General features: G+C 40.3%; 1 protein-coding gene across 5 annotated transcripts in view; it reads left to right on the top strand.

Moving 5' to 3' along the window:
* LOC109033281 (FGGY carbohydrate kinase domain-containing protein) overlaps positions 1-17,610 on the top strand; it is a 175,425-nt gene that overhangs the window by 130,227 nt on the left and 27,588 nt on the right. Inside the window, exons 1-3 of one of the 5 annotated variants that reach the window (XM_072304230.1) lie at positions 1,837-2,041; positions 6,392-6,610; positions 13,947-14,058. In XM_072304230.1, the coding sequence (XP_072160331.1) occupies positions 6,413-6,610; positions 13,947-14,058 (310 nt within the window). In that variant the 5' untranslated portion in view covers positions 1,837-2,041; positions 6,392-6,412. Of the gene's footprint in view, positions 1-1,836; positions 2,282-6,376; positions 6,611-13,946; positions 14,059-17,610 lie in introns of those variants that run through there. The other 4 variants (XM_072304228.1, XM_072304229.1, XM_072304231.1 and 1 more) reach the window with 4 other exon arrangements.

Genomic DNA, 17,610 nt, shown 5'->3' with positions numbered 1-17,610 from the left:
CCCGCGTAACTTTTTTCCTCATTGAGATAGAAGTTTGAAACTTTGGAAATGTTCCTCGGTTTAAGGTAGCAACTCTTTTGTCCCCCCAAAATTTTGGGGGACGGGGGCTAACTTTTTTTTTCAAATAGCAACCCCCCTTTTCTGATACCTCATTCGAAAGATACGAAAAAAAGAAAATTTTTGGCTCAAACCGCAGGTCAAAATGTTGATTTTTGACAAAGTAGCGGCCGGTCAAAGTTCAAAATGGCGGAAATTAGGCATCTCCGTTTTTTATCGGCGGATTGGTCTGAAACTCAGAATCCTAGGGTTTTTTGGGACGAGAAAAACGATTCTGGCATCAGTTTTCTAGAAATGTCAGTCCTTTTCAAAATGGCGGCAGTTAAAATGGCGGCTTAGAACGGGAAGTGGATATTTAGGCTACTTATCGTCGGATTTGTATGTGATCCAATCACATTTCCGGCTGACTCAACCATACTGCTGTGCCAGCGAAAAATGTCGTACAAACATTCAAACGTTGCTAAATTTTCTCGCAGGTAATATTTATTTGTAAAGGAAGTTATGAATAAGTATTTTCCCTTGAAATTTTCAGGCATTTTAGATCAAAATAAGAACAAAATTCTCTGAAAAATTTTAAGAAAAATACTTGCAAATCTTCCCGCAAATTCGTAATTTGTCAGAGGAAAGGCAACATCCAAAGACTTACACGGCGGTCTTCTTTAGCACGACGGCAGCATACCTCTGCGGCTCGTGCGACTACAGTCTTGTTTAGCGCAAAAATTAGGAAAGAATACTGTTGAAATTATTATACTTTTTTGCGTGTCTTGAGTAACTCGAGCTTTAGCTACATTTAAAAAAAGAAAAAGATTACACATCATACAAAAAAATAAAGTCTTATGCAGTATTCTAAAATTTAGAAAAAAGAAACTTTTTGCCCTTTTGGCCCAACGTACTTCATCCGGAGAGACAAAGTCTGTCGCATCAATGGAAATTCTAATTGGTGATTTTTGCACGAGAATGTTCGTCATAAGTCACCGAGAAATCTCCGTTTCAAGCGGACTTTCAGAGGCCTCCCTCCAAGCTCTTTATACGCGTGGACCGTACATGGTGGGTTTCATCTGAAGGGTTTGAAGGACAAGTGCAGTTTTTTTTTTTTTTTTTTTTTTTTTTTTTTTTTTTTAATTGAGAAATTACTGATTTCAAGTAAGGGTTGTTATAATACATATTCTGCAAAAAATTCGCTCCCAAATTCAAATTTTTAAGCATCAAAAAGTCAGTTTGAACTTTTTTTCCGTCATAAGGATCAATATAATGCCGAAACTTCAAACACGTATTTTTCGAAACAGTTAAAACTGCACTTATGCGCCTTGTCCTCCAAGGCCCTCGACTGTACTAAACGGAAACATCACGTTCCCACTTTTTTGAGCTTTTGGGTTGTACTCGCAGGCACAGTGCAACACAATTGAAGGGTTTGGAAGACAAGGCGCATGAGCGCAGTTTTTGTTATTTCGAGAAAAACGTAATTAAAGTCTCGAAATTACGAGTACATGGATCTTTCTGGCGGAAAGAAAGTTCAAACTGACTTTTTGATGCTTAACAATTGAAATTTGGCAGCGAATTATTACAGAATATGCATTCAGACTAGTTTCACTTGAGATCATCAATTTCTCAATTTTTTTCAAAAACTGCACTCATGCGCTTTGTCCTCCAGGCCCTTCAATTATAATTTTCAACTGATAACGATTGTGTTACGACAGCCGACAGTGCAATGACTGAATTTTTATCAAGTGTTTCATCTTGATACGGTTTGTAATTGTTCCTTTACCAGACTCGTTATTTTCATTTCGGAGGAGTCGAAAGAGGTAAAAGAAAGATTTCAGTTCCGAATAATAACATTTAACACCTTGAAAAATTGAAATGTTCAGTGGTGCGTAAATGTTTCTCGTCCCTAGAAAAAGATTAAAATGAGCTGAAATGTTCAGTAGATTCGGAAATCCTGACGTTGAATGTGCTCTGCTAAAAAGTCCCTACTGACGTGAAAAGGGTAAGAGATGGTTTTGAAGGGGGAAAAATGAGATTTTGGTGACAAATTTTTGTTATCGCCTAACCTAGGATTTCGTGTGAAGGACTTTAGGTCGCCTTCTTTTTAATGCTTCGTCATTGACTCGTGTTTCATGAAGCCGGTCTGCCAGTGCTCCGGTGTCAAGACTTTGAAGCAATCTGTAACGCAGAGACATTTTGTCGACTAGTTTTGAGTCCTCCCTCGCCAGGTTCTAAACTGACTGTAAGTTGCTGTATACATAAATCTGATTAGTATTCTTTTTAACTCTTCTGCAGAAACAGTTGGGACACGCGCTAGAAATTCTTTCTTGAAGTGTCCAGGAAACGACCATGAAACCATGTTCGTCGTTCTTAGAGTGTAAGGCCGCAGAGTGGATCGAGTCGATAGGAAAGGTCGGACACAATTTTGAAACTTTAAAACCGCTCATGACTCCGTTTTTAAAAAGGGGTGGGTGCAAAATCGACAAAATTTCCCCCCTCATGGATGTTGACCAAATTTCAGTACGTCATTCCTCACTATGGGATACGCCTTTTCCCAAAATGTCACGGCCTGAAACGAATTTCTCTCCGCGTAGCAGCGTTGCCAAGTTGAAAATCGTCGAGTTCCATATCTTTTGAACGAAAAGAGATATTGAGATGCAGTTTGCGCTAAAATTCTCCAAAAATTGCGTTCTTTCGATATATGTACTCAATTTGATCGTTTAGGTAATTTAAGATTGCAATGATGCCATTTTTCACACTTTCTTAAGGGTCAATTTTTTTTCAACCCTAGTACATCATCAAATGCCGGATTCTCGATTCGAAAAAAAAACTGTTCATTGTATTATTCGTACTTTTCCATTTCTTTTGATATATTATAGCTCCCAGGGAAACGATTAGTAACGGAGATATGAGCAATCTAAGTTTACGCTCCGCGCGCGCCGACCGGAATCCGGGCGCCGCTCGCCGCTCTGAGTCGTCTGCACACTCCCTTTCTTAAGCTTCACGAGGTCATTCCTATGTATTTTTTTGCGTACTTTCCATTTCTGGCCTTTGAAAAGGGCTCCGATGAATTTTTAGGGGCCTCGCGGTCCATTGTTGCCATTTTTTGCTCGTATTTAGGGTTTTTTTCCCTATTTTACTCACAATTCTACTGAAAAACTTAATTTAAACGGAAAACTGTGTGCGTTGAGGGAAAGAACGTAAAGAAGAAATAAAAATTCATGTAAAAATTTTTCCTTCGTTGCCAAATTTTCGAGAAAAAATCGTACTAAAGAGCCAAATATTTGAAAAATTGGATAAATCCCCACGCCATGGTTTATGAAAGTGGGGCATAGCTTTCATATTGACGTACTTACGTAACAGATCTTACCTATCTATACAACATATTAAAAAAGCATAGTTGTATTTGGATTCCCACGATCTGAAAATTGTCCGGGATGTCACCTTTTGCGGTCTTTTCTTATGTGTAAGGTAGATCTTTTGAATGTTTTTCGACCTTTAGTCATCCTCCGTAGGGGTGTATCGTATGTATTTTTGCTGTAATTTTCATTTTTGAAAAGAACGTAAAAAAGTACACACAGTTATTTACTCTTGTTTAGAAACTCGTTGAAGTCTCGAAAATTCAGCTTCAAAAGCCAAAACCTATGACCACTGGTCCATTTCCGGGAAAAGGGCACATAACGAATAATTTTAAAAAATTCTTCCCACAACACTGGAAGAAGTGTAAGTTTTACCAACGGCCGTTATTCATTCTGGAGTGTATGAACGTTGATATGAGTGCCCCAGTACCGATGTATGTCATCATCAGTGGCCAGAAAGTAAGAATGAAAACTTCAAATGTGTTTTTCTCACAACACGTTTTTTCGGTATGTGCCCTTGTTCCGGAAAAGCTCTTCAATTCTGCATGAAAGTCATTATTCATTTCCTAAAACCCTCTACGTTCTACGACATATGGTTACGATACACCCCTACGGAGGATGACTAAAGGTCGAAAAACATTCAAAAGATCTACCTTACACATAAGAAAAGACCGCAAAAGGTGACATCCCGGACAATTTTCAGATCGTGGGAATCCAAATACAACTATGCTTTTTTAATATGTTGTATAGATAGGTAAGATCTGTTACGTAAGTACGTCAATATGAAAGCTATGCCCCACTTTCATAAACCATGGCGTGGGGATTTATCCAATTTTTCAAATATTTGGCTCTTTAGTACGATTTTTCTCGAAAATTTGGCAACGAAGGAAAAATTTTTACATGAATTTTTATTTCTTCTTTACGTTCTTTCCCTCAACGCACACAGTTTTCCGTTTAAATTAAGTTTTTCAGTAGAATTGTGAGTAAAATAGGGAAAAAAACCCTAAATACGAGCAAAAAATGGCAACAATGGACCGCGAGGCCCCTAAAAATTCATCGGAGCCCTTTTCAAAGGCCAGAAATGGAAAGTACGCAAAAAAATACATAGGAATGACCTCGTGAAGCTTAAGAAAGGGAGTGTGCAGACGACTCAGAGCGGCGAGCGGCGCCCGGATTCCGGTCGGCGCGCGCGGAGCGTAAACTTAGATTGCTCATATCTCCGTTACAAATCGTTTCCCTGGGAGCTATAATATATCAAAAGAAATGGAAAAGTACGAATAATACAATGAACAGTTTTTTTTTTCGAATCGAGAATCCGGCATTTGATGATGTACTAGGGTTGAAAAAAAATTGACCCTTAAGAAAGTGTGAAAAATGGCATCATTGCAATCTTAAATTACCTAAACGATCAAATTGAGTACATATATCGAAAGAACGCAATTTTTGGAGAATTTTAGCGCAAATTGCATCTCAATATCTCTTTTCGTTCAAAAGATATGGAACTCGACGATTTTCAACTTGGCAACGCTGCTACGCGGTGAGAAATTCGTTTCAGGCCGTGAAATTTTGGGAAAAGGCGTATCCCATAGTGAGGAATGACGTACTGAAATTTGGTCAACATCCATGAAGGGGGAAATTTTGTCGATTTTGCACCCACCCCTTTTGAGGTCTTAAAAATGGTCCCATCGGTTTGATCTTTCTTAAAATTTGTTGAAGAATCACCCCTCAATATTTAAAATTCGACGAATTAAATATAAATTTACAGTTTTGGTAAAAAAGTTCATGTGCGAGCTCTCCCATTGATTCGGTCCATTGTGAGCCGCAGCCCACATTTTGGACGGGCAACGTTGTCATACATTTTAAGAATCAAGGCAATTTTAGGAAAATACAATGTAACGATGAAAATTAAAATTACTGTACAAGAGAAACAATAAGAAATGCACCCTCAGTTAGTATCGGATGCAACGGACACTGAGTAAATATCATTATAACGCCTGGATGCAACTATTCGAGCTTTACGGATGGCCGTGTTGCATACGCGCGGGAGTGAAGGCGTTTTGACTGTCCAGACATTCACCGCTCACCACCTTACCCGCGGCGCACGGTGGATCGAGTCAATTAGAAAGGCTGGTCGTGGAATTTTTGACTATAACTGGAAATTCTTATGTTTATTTCATCACATTTGAAATTTCAACGAGTGATTTTGGAGTAAAATTTTACGAGAAAACCAATAAAACCACTTTTGAGACCTCAAAGGTGTGTTAAAATGGAGTTATAAGCGTATGAAGTTTCCAAATTTTGTCCGACCTCTACTTTTGACTCGATCCTCTGTACTTCGAGGGTCCAAAATGACAAAACGCCTTCAATGGAGGTGTTGCATGTGTGAGGAATTTGCGATCTGACTTATGATTATTATGTAAAAGTTTGCGAGAAACACGATGGTGCCACTGGTTTTCTCTGAATTCAACTCCCAAGCTCAAAGAAAGCTCTCAAGTTGTGGCCAAAATAGAGGGGATATCCCACGCTATCCAGAGTCCACCTCTACATCAAGACAAACTCTAGATGCGAAGATAGGGAGCAAATACGCTAGCAGTGATGCCGTGTTTTCAGTTTTAGTCCCTAAATAAAGTGGCAGCCCGGTCAATGTATTTTCTCCCTATCTTTGCATGGAGAGTTCGTGTTGATGTAGAGGGGGGCTCTCAGGATAGTGTGTGACATCCCCGGCCATTTTGGCCTCAACTTGAGAGCCTTTTTTGAGCTTGGGAGTTAATTTCAGAGAAAACCAGTGGCCACATCGTTTTTCTAGCGAACTTTTACATAAAAATCAACAGTCAAATCGCAAATTCCTCACACATGCAACATCTCCATTCTTCGGTTACATTATAAACAACATCCTCTACGCACGAATAGTTGGGAGGGTTTGGATTCAATCGACCATGAATCGATCGAAAAATAAGCTTCCTTATTTCTCATTCTAGGGGCTTTTGCTTCAGGTTACTGTCCAGGTCCAGGAGATGGCGCCAAAGAAGCATGGCTACACGATCGGCGTGGACGTAGGGACGGGAAGCGTACGGGCCGCCCTTATGACCCTTCAGGGCGACTTCATCAAAGGCGCTGTCAAGGAAATTGGAACCTGGCGCCCGCGCGGTTTCCCGGACTTTTATCAACAGTCCAGCACCGATGTATGGCAAGCGGTCTGCAATGCCGTTCGGGTAATCACCTGAATCATGATTTTCAAAAGTATTTCGTCCCAGTACGGAAAAAGTATCACACGCTTTATTTCTGTAAGGTATATGAATGAGAGCGCAGTTGGGTTGGTAATTCGTTGGTAGATACGTTTTTGGACCGCGTTAAACAGAAAGAAACGAAGCCACATCAGCTATTGTCAAATTCAATCGGGCAATTTAATTTTTTGCGTGAAAACGGTTGTGCGGATTTTTGTGGAAATTTCAATGAATTTTCTCCGTAATACAAAGCAAATTCTTCAAAATTCTCAAAGGAATCTGCACAAACGCCCTCTCGTAAAAAATCAAATTTCCCTGTTAAATTTGGCAATAGCTGATGTAGTTTGGTTAATTTCTGTTTAACGCGGTCCATTTAAAGGTGCTTTTGTATGGGTCATTAACACCTTAGTGAGAGATCAAAATAGTGCAGTGCAGAATTTAAAAAATTTAAGAAGTAGGGGTTACAAAAGGGTAATACACAAAATTAAAAGATAGTGCCGACCGTAGATTTTCCGCTTATTTTTTAGACAGATCAACTCGATCTCTAAGTCAGTGACTTTCTTTGCTTTTACCTGGGAGGCATTACTATCATCGGATGCCATGCTGCTTCTTTGATAATCAGAATTTTCAAACAAAGACAGGAGAGACCTTTTGCCTTAGATTCAAACAAATAACAAATACAAACACCAAAGAAAAACTGCAAAAATTACAAATATGATAGATCAGAGGATCCAAGTCGGACAATCAAATGTTCCGAGGTCCCTCAGATCACCAATATATTCATTTAAAATTTCAAACAATTCAAAGATAATGGATCAGCGGATCCGGACCGAGCAGGACCAAATGTTTGGGCAGAGGCCCAAAATAAAATTAGAAAAATAAATGAGAGAAAGAAATGAGCAAATTTTGGAAAGTGGACTGTATGTTTTATTGTACGAAAGGCTACCAGGCCGCGCGGGGCCGGCTACAGAACAAGTCTGGATTCCCTAATTGAGTCTTACGAGACGATTTGGAATACCAGGCTGCGCGGAGCCGGCTTCAGAGCGAGTCTGGGTTTGAAAAAAAAGGAAACGCGAGAATTTTGAATCTTAAACGTAAACGAAAAAGAAACTCATGAACGGAAGATTTAAACTAATTTAGATGAACATGGAGAAACTGATACTTACGCTATTGAAAAAGAAGAAAAGATCAAGAGTTACGAATTTTGCCGAGAAAAACACTGATGAAATAAGAAATCTAGCTTGAAGAGCTTTACTACGTTACAATTTACCTAAAGCTTGAAGAGCTTTGTAGAAACTTAATACTAAGACGCGGATCTGAATCGCTACTGGAATACCAGTAGGGCACACTGCTGGAATACCAGCAGGAACCTAACAAACGAAAATAAAAAAAGATAGCAAGAAACCTATAAGAAACACTACTGGACTCCAGTAGGAAATCTAAACGTCACTGGACACCAGTGAGATGGCGAAAGAAAAGCGAAGGAAACATGAAAAGCACCGCTGGAATACCAGTGGGAGAAGATCGGCAAACGTAGGCGAAGATTAGTCGGCCACACGGGGACCCTACTTGGAGCTGTTTCGGCTCGATATTCGCGAGATCAAACAATAAACTAAAACCTGAACTTCTTAACGAAACAAAATGAAAATCTGAGTGAACTAAAAGTAACTGTATGGTATCCTCCTTAGGATACAAAAGTAAAAATAAAACTTTCCCGAGCCTTTTCCTGGAAAGGCGGGATCAAAAAGGACGGCATGGCTTACAAGACCCGCGCGCCATCTAGCGGATTGGCGCGGTACTAGCCTTTTGCCGGTCGAGCGCGGAGGGAAGGAGTGCGCTGGCCGACGCGGCGGTCACGGTGGCTGCTCGCACGCGTTGCAACGAAAAAGGATGAAAATAAAAATCAGTCCCTGACTGAACATACCCGCCCCGTTGAAACCACCCGGTTTCTAAACCAAAAAACTTCCTTAAGTCGGAGGGGGTACAAAGAGAAGAAATTAAAGAAGCTTCGATTACGAACATGGTTAATATGGTTCATGAAGTTAAGAGTATTGTAGTAAGTAAAGAGTAACTAAAAAGAATTGCTTGAGGGTTGTAAGGCCTCGTAAAAAAGTCAAGACTGACACCCAAAAATCTTTAGGAGGGTTGTAAGGCCTCAAAGAGATTTCAGAATGCGAGATGTCGACTTCCATCTTAAGTGGTTATTTGAGGGTGGTCTGATTGACATCACGCCTTTCGCAGGAGAGCGCTTGCGTCGTCTCTTGCATGCAGGTTTCGCAGACACCTGTTCATCTGGGGGTCCCTTATTGGTTGAGGACATTTGAGGGGTAGCCTCGCAATTAGGACCTTGGGGTCGCTTGATGACGACCAGGTGTGATCCTTTTGACAAGGGCTCAGATTTCGGAAGAGCTGCAGATCCTTTTGAACATGGACCCACGATTACCCAACCAAAGACGCTGCTCAGAGCAACCGGTTCATTTGGGGTTGTGGTCTCACGTTTTCCAGTGAAGATGTACGGGAAAATATCCGCACCGATCAGGAGTTGAACATCCTGAGGCTCAAAGAAACGAGGATCCGCAAGTTGTAGGTGCCTATACTTGGAGCTAATGGGCTCGGGCACACTCGTGGTCGGCATTTGCGTGGTAATTTTCTCCATAATTACAGCATTACTTCTGAATATTGGTTTCCCAGACTTGTTGGGTTTAATAATACAAACAGTAGAGGCACTTACGCCAGGGATCGATTGGTCAGCTAATCCAATGATTCGCTCAGAGGTAGCGTCCCTGGGTAAACCTAGCCGTCGGGCACAGTCATCTCGAATGATTGTCGTCATCGAGGCACTGTCAATCATAGCCCGGACCTTATGGAAGCGTCCGTCGGCACCCTTGACTCGAACGACCGCAGTACCTAGTAATACTGTCTCGGTGTAATTGGACTTGAGAGCTTGATGCACTCTCTTAGATTCATCACCTGAAGAGTCTGCAGTCTCTTGCTCCGCTTGGGATTCAGAGCTCGAGGAGTTCTTGCGCTTGACTCGTTCTTTACGGTCGGAGAGCTGAGGGTCGGCCTCTTTGGGCATGTCACAGTGAAGCAAAGTATTGTGTCCGTCATTGCACACTCTGCAGGTTAGACCAGAATCACATCGGTCTTGATGATTTCCACTGCGAAGACAGATGGTGCACAAATGATTTTTCTCGACAAAATCCCTGCGTTCGTCGACGCTGGCTTCAATAAACTTTGGACATTTATAAAGAAAATGATCACAATCACATAGACACCGAGACCTAGTTTTCTCGGTAGGTGAGTGCGCAGTGGCTGTGAAAGATCTCCTTGGACTGGAGTCATGACTATACTTCTTGGAACTTTCACTCGAAGAACTGCTCATGGGTGCACTCGCCGTCAAGTCTAAAATTTCAATTTGTCTCTGGACAAATTTCAATAGATCCTTGGTCGTGGGCATGGTCTCTCTCGTTTGCCTTCTCTCAAAAGTTTTTACAAGAGATTTAGGAAGGCATTTCAAAGCTATGTGTAGAGTCATAAAGTCCCCGAGGTCAGCAATTTCCTGAGTTTTAATCGCTGAAACGCACTCACCAAAAGTCGACATGAAGTTCGACAGATCATCCTTGTTTTCGTTTTGAATGGTGGAGAAACTTAGGAGTTTGTTCAGCAAGCTTGAACCAATCATGCGCTTATTCTCGTACATCCCAATAAGAGCATCCCACGCTATTGGATAATTCACGTCCGTAATGGGTAACTCCTTTACGAGTGCTAAAGCAGGGCCAGACAGAGTGGTCCTCAAATAGTTCAGCTTGGCACTCGGAGTCAGGGACTCATGGTGATGGATCAGAGACTCAAAATTCGCGCGATATTCCGGCCATGCGCTTATTGTGCCGTCGAAAGTTTTCAAAGTAATTCGAGGCAGTGTGGGCGCATTGCTTGAAATGATCGTAGTGTTGTTCATCAGCGGATTAGAGTTATCAGCTGTGCCGGTGGACTCCAGTGCATCAGTCAGCCTTTTCTTAATCTCCGCAATTTTGAAATACACATTGGTGAAATGCTCTATCAACTCGCTGCTTTGATCAAAACTTGCCTCTGGGTTTAATCGTAACTCTATTTCGTAGCAGGACATGACCGTTTCTTGAAGGTTCTTTAGAGATTGTCTTGAATCTTCCTGCCTGCAAATGAATTCAGGCGACAATTTTTTCACTGCCAGGCAGCGCTCGGCAACTTCATAACAAGCCTCTAATTGCCGACCGTAGATTTTCCGCTTATTTTTTAGACAGATCAACTCGATCTCTAAGTCAGTGACTTTCTTTGCTTTTACCTGGGAGGCATTACTATCATCGGATGCCATGCTGCTTCTTTGATAATCAGAATTTTCAAACAAAGACAGGAGAGACCTTTTGCCTTAGATTCAAACAAATAACAAATACAAACACCAAAGAAAAACTGCAAAAATTACAAATATGATAGATCAGAGGATCCAAGTCGGACAATCAAATGTTCCGAGGTCCCTCAGATCACCAATATATTCATTTAAAATTTCAAACAATTCAAAGATAATGGATCAGCGGATCCGGACCGAGCAGGACCAAATGTTTGGGCAGAGGCCCAAAATAAAATTAGAAAAATAAATGAGAGAAAGAAATGAGCAAATTTTGGAAAGTGGACTGTATGTTTTATTGTACGAAAGGCTACCAGGCCGCGCGGGGCCGGCTACAGAACAAGTCTGGATTCCCTAATTGAGTCTTACGAGACGATTTGGAATACCAGGCTGCGCGGAGCCGGCTTCAGAGCGAGTCTGGGTTTGAAAAAAAAGGAAACGCGAGAATTTTGAATCTTAAACGTAAACGAAAAAGAAACTCATGAACGGAAGATTTAAACTAATTTAGATGAACATGGAGAAACTGATACTTACGCTATTGAAAAAGAAGAAAAGATCAAGAGTTACGAATTTTGCCGAGAAAAACACTGATGAAATAAGAAATCTAGCTTGAAGAGCTTTACTACGTTACAATTTACCTAAAGCTTGAAGAGCTTTGTAGAAACTTAATACTAAGACGCGGATCTGAATCGCTACTGGAATACCAGTAGGGCACACTGCTGGAATACCAGCAGGAACCTAACAAACGAAAATAAAAAAAGATAGCAAGAAACCTATAAGAAACACTACTGGACTCCAGTAGGAAATCTAAACGTCACTGGACACCAGTGAGATGGCGAAAGAAAAGCGAAGGAAACATGAAAAGCACCGCTGGAATACCAGTGGGAGAAGATCGGCAAACGTAGGCGAAGATTAGTCGGCCACACGGGGACCCTACTTGGAGCTGTTTCGGCTCGATATTCGCGAGATCAAACAATAAACTAAAACCTGAACTTCTTAACGAAACAAAATGAAAATCTGAGTGAACTAAAAGTAACTGTATGGTATCCTCCTTAGGATACAAAAGTAAAAATAAAACTTTCCCGAGCCTTTTCCTGGAAAGGCGGGATCAAAAAGGACGGCATGGCTTACAAGACCCGCGCGCCATCTAGCGGATTGGCGCGGTACTAGCCTTTTGCCGGTCGAGCGCGGAGGGAAGGAGTGCGCTGGCCGACGCGGCGGTCACGGTGGCTGCTCGCACGCGTTGCAACGAAAAAGGATGAAAATAAAAATCAGTCCCTGACTGAACAGATAGGACGAGGATTACATTAAATTTGACGATTAATTCGTTTGAAAAAGAGAGGGATTTAATGAAAGAACTTTGAAAGGGTGTGCATTCTGTGAGGTATGAATGAGAGTGTGAATGGAGTGCTAAAGAAAGATTGTTAAGTAATTAATCTAAAAACTTATATGTTTTAATATCTCTTTTTTTAAAAAAAAAGGCAGAGAATTTTATTATTCCCGTTTTTTCGATAACTAATGATTTTATTATCTAACGTCACTCTGTTTTAATGAAATTAGTTTACTTTTAAATCATGGTGATGGATACAAAAAATATTCTAGTCGTAAATACTTAAATAAAATTTCTTCGACGAAAAAAACTGCTTTGTTTTTGATCGAGATCGGGTCATGGCGCTGAGATATATTGTGCCGTGCTAGGGAAAAACGCCGCGCCGTATGGACCTTCAGAAGTTGCTAAATTCCCTCTGTTAAAGTACGAATTTTCAGGGAAATCTGTGAGTATTTTCCCTCCAATACTTCATTGAATTTAAATCGTAATTGGATTTACATTATCTGAAAAGTTCGAGAGGAAATACTCAGAACTCTTCCTAAAAATAAACATTGTATTGGAGAAACTTTGGCAACTCTCGAATCCTCTTACGGCGTTTTTCCTTAGGATCAGGCATTCCATATCGGGAGGGTTGCCGGGACTCTAGCCCCGGGGCCCGGGGCCGGGGGGGGGGGGGGGGGCACGGTAGGGCCTCCCGGAAGCACAAAAGTTCCCATTTGTATTACCAATCTGCCGGCAAAAGTAAAATAATTTTGTTGATTGAGATTTTGCTCGAGGTCCAGACAGGCTTGCGTCGGCCCTTGGGATAAGCTATCCTTTGCCAAAACTTTTTCCCCATCTAATTTCAGACGTATATTTTTTTTGTGCAATAAGCTGAATTTTCCATATGTTTTTATCCATTCAATTTTCCTTTTCTTTCATCAAAGTTAAAATTTTACCCAAGGCAGAACTGATTCAATGGTTCACTTCAGGCATTAAAGACCTTTTAAGTTTAAAATGCTTTTTTTCCTCTAAATATATATGTATAGAAGAAATTTTTTTCTATAAATATGTATAGAAAAAAATTATACGTCTAGTGATGTTTTTTTTTCATAGCGGCTCATTACAAATCTTCAAACAACTGCAATTATTCTGATATTTTGAAAGGGCAAAAATCTTACATGAACTAATCTGAATAAGTGCGGAAATAGCATGAAATTACTCAGATTAGAGGCAAAATTTTAAAAAAATTTCGGGGGTGGCCCCCAACCCCCCTCCTGCTGGGGGCGGTCCCCCAGACGCCCCTTAGATAATTTACTATAAAGGGGCCCCGCTGACAGATCCGACCGCGCGCCCCCCCCCCCCCATAACTCGAAAACGGTTCCTATAATCATCTTGAAATTTTTTCCTGAGTTTTCTGTTATTGTAGCTTCCACTTAAACCTTGGTTCGATGGTCGAATCGAATACCGAAAAAGGGGCGAAATTTTGAGAGGCTATTTTTTTATACATATGTAATTTTTACCTCCTTTAGTTCTTGAGAAAAAAATTTTAGCTGCAAAAAAGAATTCTGTAACTATCAACTTAAGGCCTCTGAATAAATACAGACCTGACGTTCCTTTCTATCCCGCAGGATATCACTTACACAATTGACGTAAAGATGGTGAAAGGAATCGGTTTTGATGGAACATGTTCCCTTGTTGTTCTTGACAAAAAATCGAACCCCCTATCGGTCAGTCCCAACGGTGAGTTTTATAATATTAGCATAACATGTATGAATATACATATCGACGGTGAAAGTCGGCAATCACATAACTCGGTTTGCGACGTCGCAGACTTACTGTCATACTTTATTTTTTAAATGGAAAACTACTCAACGGCAATTCTTTAAAACTGCCTTGATTTTTCTTCTCTGTGCGAAGAAAATTCTGCAAAAACTTCAAGGAATCATGTGAATTTGTTCTCTTTTAAAAAAATAACAGAGAGGCGGAGATTTTCAGACACCGCAAACGAGTTATCTGTTTGCCGACTTACACCGTCGATATGTACCTTGGTAAAAGTGTAATGGGCAACTAGACAAAGTAAAAATTTAAGCATTGATATTTATTTTTCTACCTTTAAAATTGTACATAAAACACGATTTGCGCGACAAAAATGTCTGTGATCAACTCCCCACTAAGATATTAAAGTATTTATTTACCATTGGAGACGAAAAATTTGAATTTCCCGCTCACAAAAAAACAAGAGTCTAATCAGCAGTGTTTCATCCCCACCCTGTCTCGTCCAAAGTGTAAACAATAGCTGAGCCGCAGTGCTGATGTTGAGGTTGTCATATTTTCATACTGCAAAGACTGCCGTAATGTAACGTTCAAAGTGCGATTTAACTCAAATGGATTTTTTTTCTCTCTTTCTGTTTCTTCTCTCTTCTTTTTTTTTAAATGAGCGGAAAGTTAGAATTTATGCGTGGGGGAAAAATGTTAAAATCTTGATTACGAGCTACTTCCAGTAAACTTTGTTATGCAAATCGTATTTTACGTGAAATATTGACGATAAAAATTATATCCCAATACTTGAATTCGTGCCTTGTCCAGTGGTTTATACATCTATTTGTCGGGTAGAGTCCCTTATACCCAGAGTTAAGACAACTCACTTTTGGTTGGGCCAGGGTTGGGCTGAAAGTGGCTTAAAAAAAATCCAATTCTGATTGGTTCTCGCTCATGGAGGCCGAAACGAGTGCACCAAGATGGCGGTACCTCGAATGTGAACAAGAATAATGAAAATATTACCTAATTGTGGTTTATCAAGAGTACCTAAATTGTTATTTCCATCGGTCCAAAATGAAAATAGATTAAGAAATTATTCACAAACCAATCCCATTTTCTTTTAAATTGATCAATTTGTTGATGTTGTTGTTTTTGTGTGACAGACATCACAGGATTCCTGATCCTTATCCCTCAATATCGTTCGTTTGGGTGCACTCGTTTCGGCCTCCATGGCCAGCCAAGGCCGGCTGCCAGTCAGCTGATAATCGAGTTGTCTTAACTCTGGGTATAAAGGGACTCTATTGTCGGGCAGGTGCGAGGCAAAGCGTATAGGGTATCTTGAAACATTGAAGGCGCTCCGAGCCAAGATGGTTCTTTCTGACGTGGATACTCTTAAGTCGCGTGCAACTCTGCTGTGATAGCGAAGAGAGCCGTAAGTGCAAAAATGAAGTTTTGAGAAAACGGGCTCGGAAACTTCTGACAAGAACATTTTATTGGAAGAGGCCTCCGTTCTTTGTCAAATTGCCACTATAATCGTCCGGAAGACTCCTAGAAATCGTATGGATGATTAAAAATCGACTGATTTTATTTCCATTAAATAAAAAGGGTATTTTTCATTTTCATGCTAGGTTAATATTTGGCAAGACAGCCGTAAGTGCTATCTTCAGCATGCTTTCATAGTTGCGTTTTGGACGCACAACAAACACATTTTCAGGTTAGAAATTGGCAGACGAGGGGGGCACTTTACTGGAAAGCACTGTTTTCATTGGCTCTCATACTCCTACGGCTGTCTTGAAAAAAACGATGTCATTTTTTGTGCACTGACGGCTTTTTCATACATCTCGTTTTCATTGAAGTAGGATGAATTTTGCTGCTTTAGTTGTCTCAGTAATTTCATCTAAAAGAGTTCAGACGAATTTTGAAGAAAACTCGATTTCAAAAATTTTGCACTTACGGCTCTCTTTCCAATCACGGCAGAACTTGCTGCTGATTGCCAGGGTCGGGTATCAAGGCTGCCGTACCAAGGAAGAACGCCGTATGAACATTCAAGAGTTGCCATATTTCCTTCGGAAAAATGTGTATTTCTAAGGAAAGTTATGAATATTTTCCCCTGAAATTTTCAGGACTTTTTGGTGGAATTGCGAGGAAAACTTTATGCAACATTGGAAGAAAAATATTCATAAATTTACCGGGAAATTCGTGTTTTATAAATGGAAATTTGGCAACGCCTGAAGGTTTATACGGCGTTCTTCCTTGGCACGGCAGAATGGCCGAAGTGCAAAACCACGTATTTCCGCGGACATACGTGCGGGACGGAGTTTGCGAAGTCCCGACGTTTCAAACTCCCTCTCGTACTTCATTTTCTCCTTGGAAAACTGATCAACCTAATTTCTTCAAAACTTCCTTAATTTTTCATCTTTGTCACCAGAATTTATTTTACATAAATGAAATTCAAGCTATAAGGTTGCCTTGCTTTTCTTCGAGAAATTGAAAGGGGAGCGGAGATTTTGAAACATCGCAATCATGATAGATGGATCGCATTTGGCCAAAAGAAACCAGCGCAATTACAGCGTTTTCAAAATTGTGCAACTTCTTTTTTTCTTTTAAAAATACAACATATATGTACACTATTGTACAGTATTAAAATTTACACAATAATTTTCCTTTAATTAACAATTTTTTTGCTGAGGGAAAAAACCGTTTTGCTATTCTAACGTGCTACGGAAAAACACCGTATGAACCTTCAGGCGTTGCCGAATTTCCTTCGGAAAATCGAGCATTTTCGGGGAAATTTGTGAATATTTTTTCTCCAATTTTTCAGATAACTTTGTTTGCAATTTTACCTACAGCTCCTGAAAATTTGAAGGCAAAATATTCCTAGCTTTCTTCAAAAATAAGCATTTTATCGAAGGAAATTTTGCAACTCTCGAACGTTCATACGGCGTTTTCCTTAGCACGGCAGTATTCTGGGAGGTTTTTTTTAAAGATAATTATGAGTAAAGAAGCAACACTGTAATCGCGCTGGTCCTTTTTCTAAATGCGATCCAGATGGTGTCGCACTAACGCCTTGTCTCCACGGGACGTTTCACGGGATTTTTCCCAAGTTAGAATCGCAGGAATGAAACTTCTGGGCTTTATTCCCGTTGAAAAACACAACAAAATGTCTTCTTCTAATTTTTAGGTCGTTCCTGTGACTCCTGAATGACTCTTAGTTGGCACTGTGATTAGTATTAACTAACTCAATATTTCGCCCAACTTCGCAAATGAGATTTTTCCCTGGGACAAATCCCATGAAACGTCCCGTGGAGACAAGACCTTAGGCCACCGATATTATTCCCTCGTATCTCATTTACGTCGCACAGTGAATCGAGTCAATTGCAAAGGTCGGACATGCAATTTTGGACTAAAACTGAAAATGTTGATGTTTTTTCGTCTTATTTTGAATGGACCATTAGACAAGGTACGAATTTCAGCATTCTGATACACGTTTCTTAACCAAAATTTTACGTAAAACACGATGCACAAAACGAAAAT

The sequence above is a fragment of the Bemisia tabaci genome, chromosome 9, assembly GCF_918797505.1.
Source record: "Bemisia tabaci chromosome 9, PGI_BMITA_v3".
NCBI lineage: Eukaryota > Metazoa > Arthropoda > Insecta > Hemiptera > Aleyrodidae > Bemisia > Bemisia tabaci.
The sequence above is the reverse complement of the archived record's forward strand: the minus strand, read 5'-3'. Positions and strand labels throughout refer to the sequence as shown.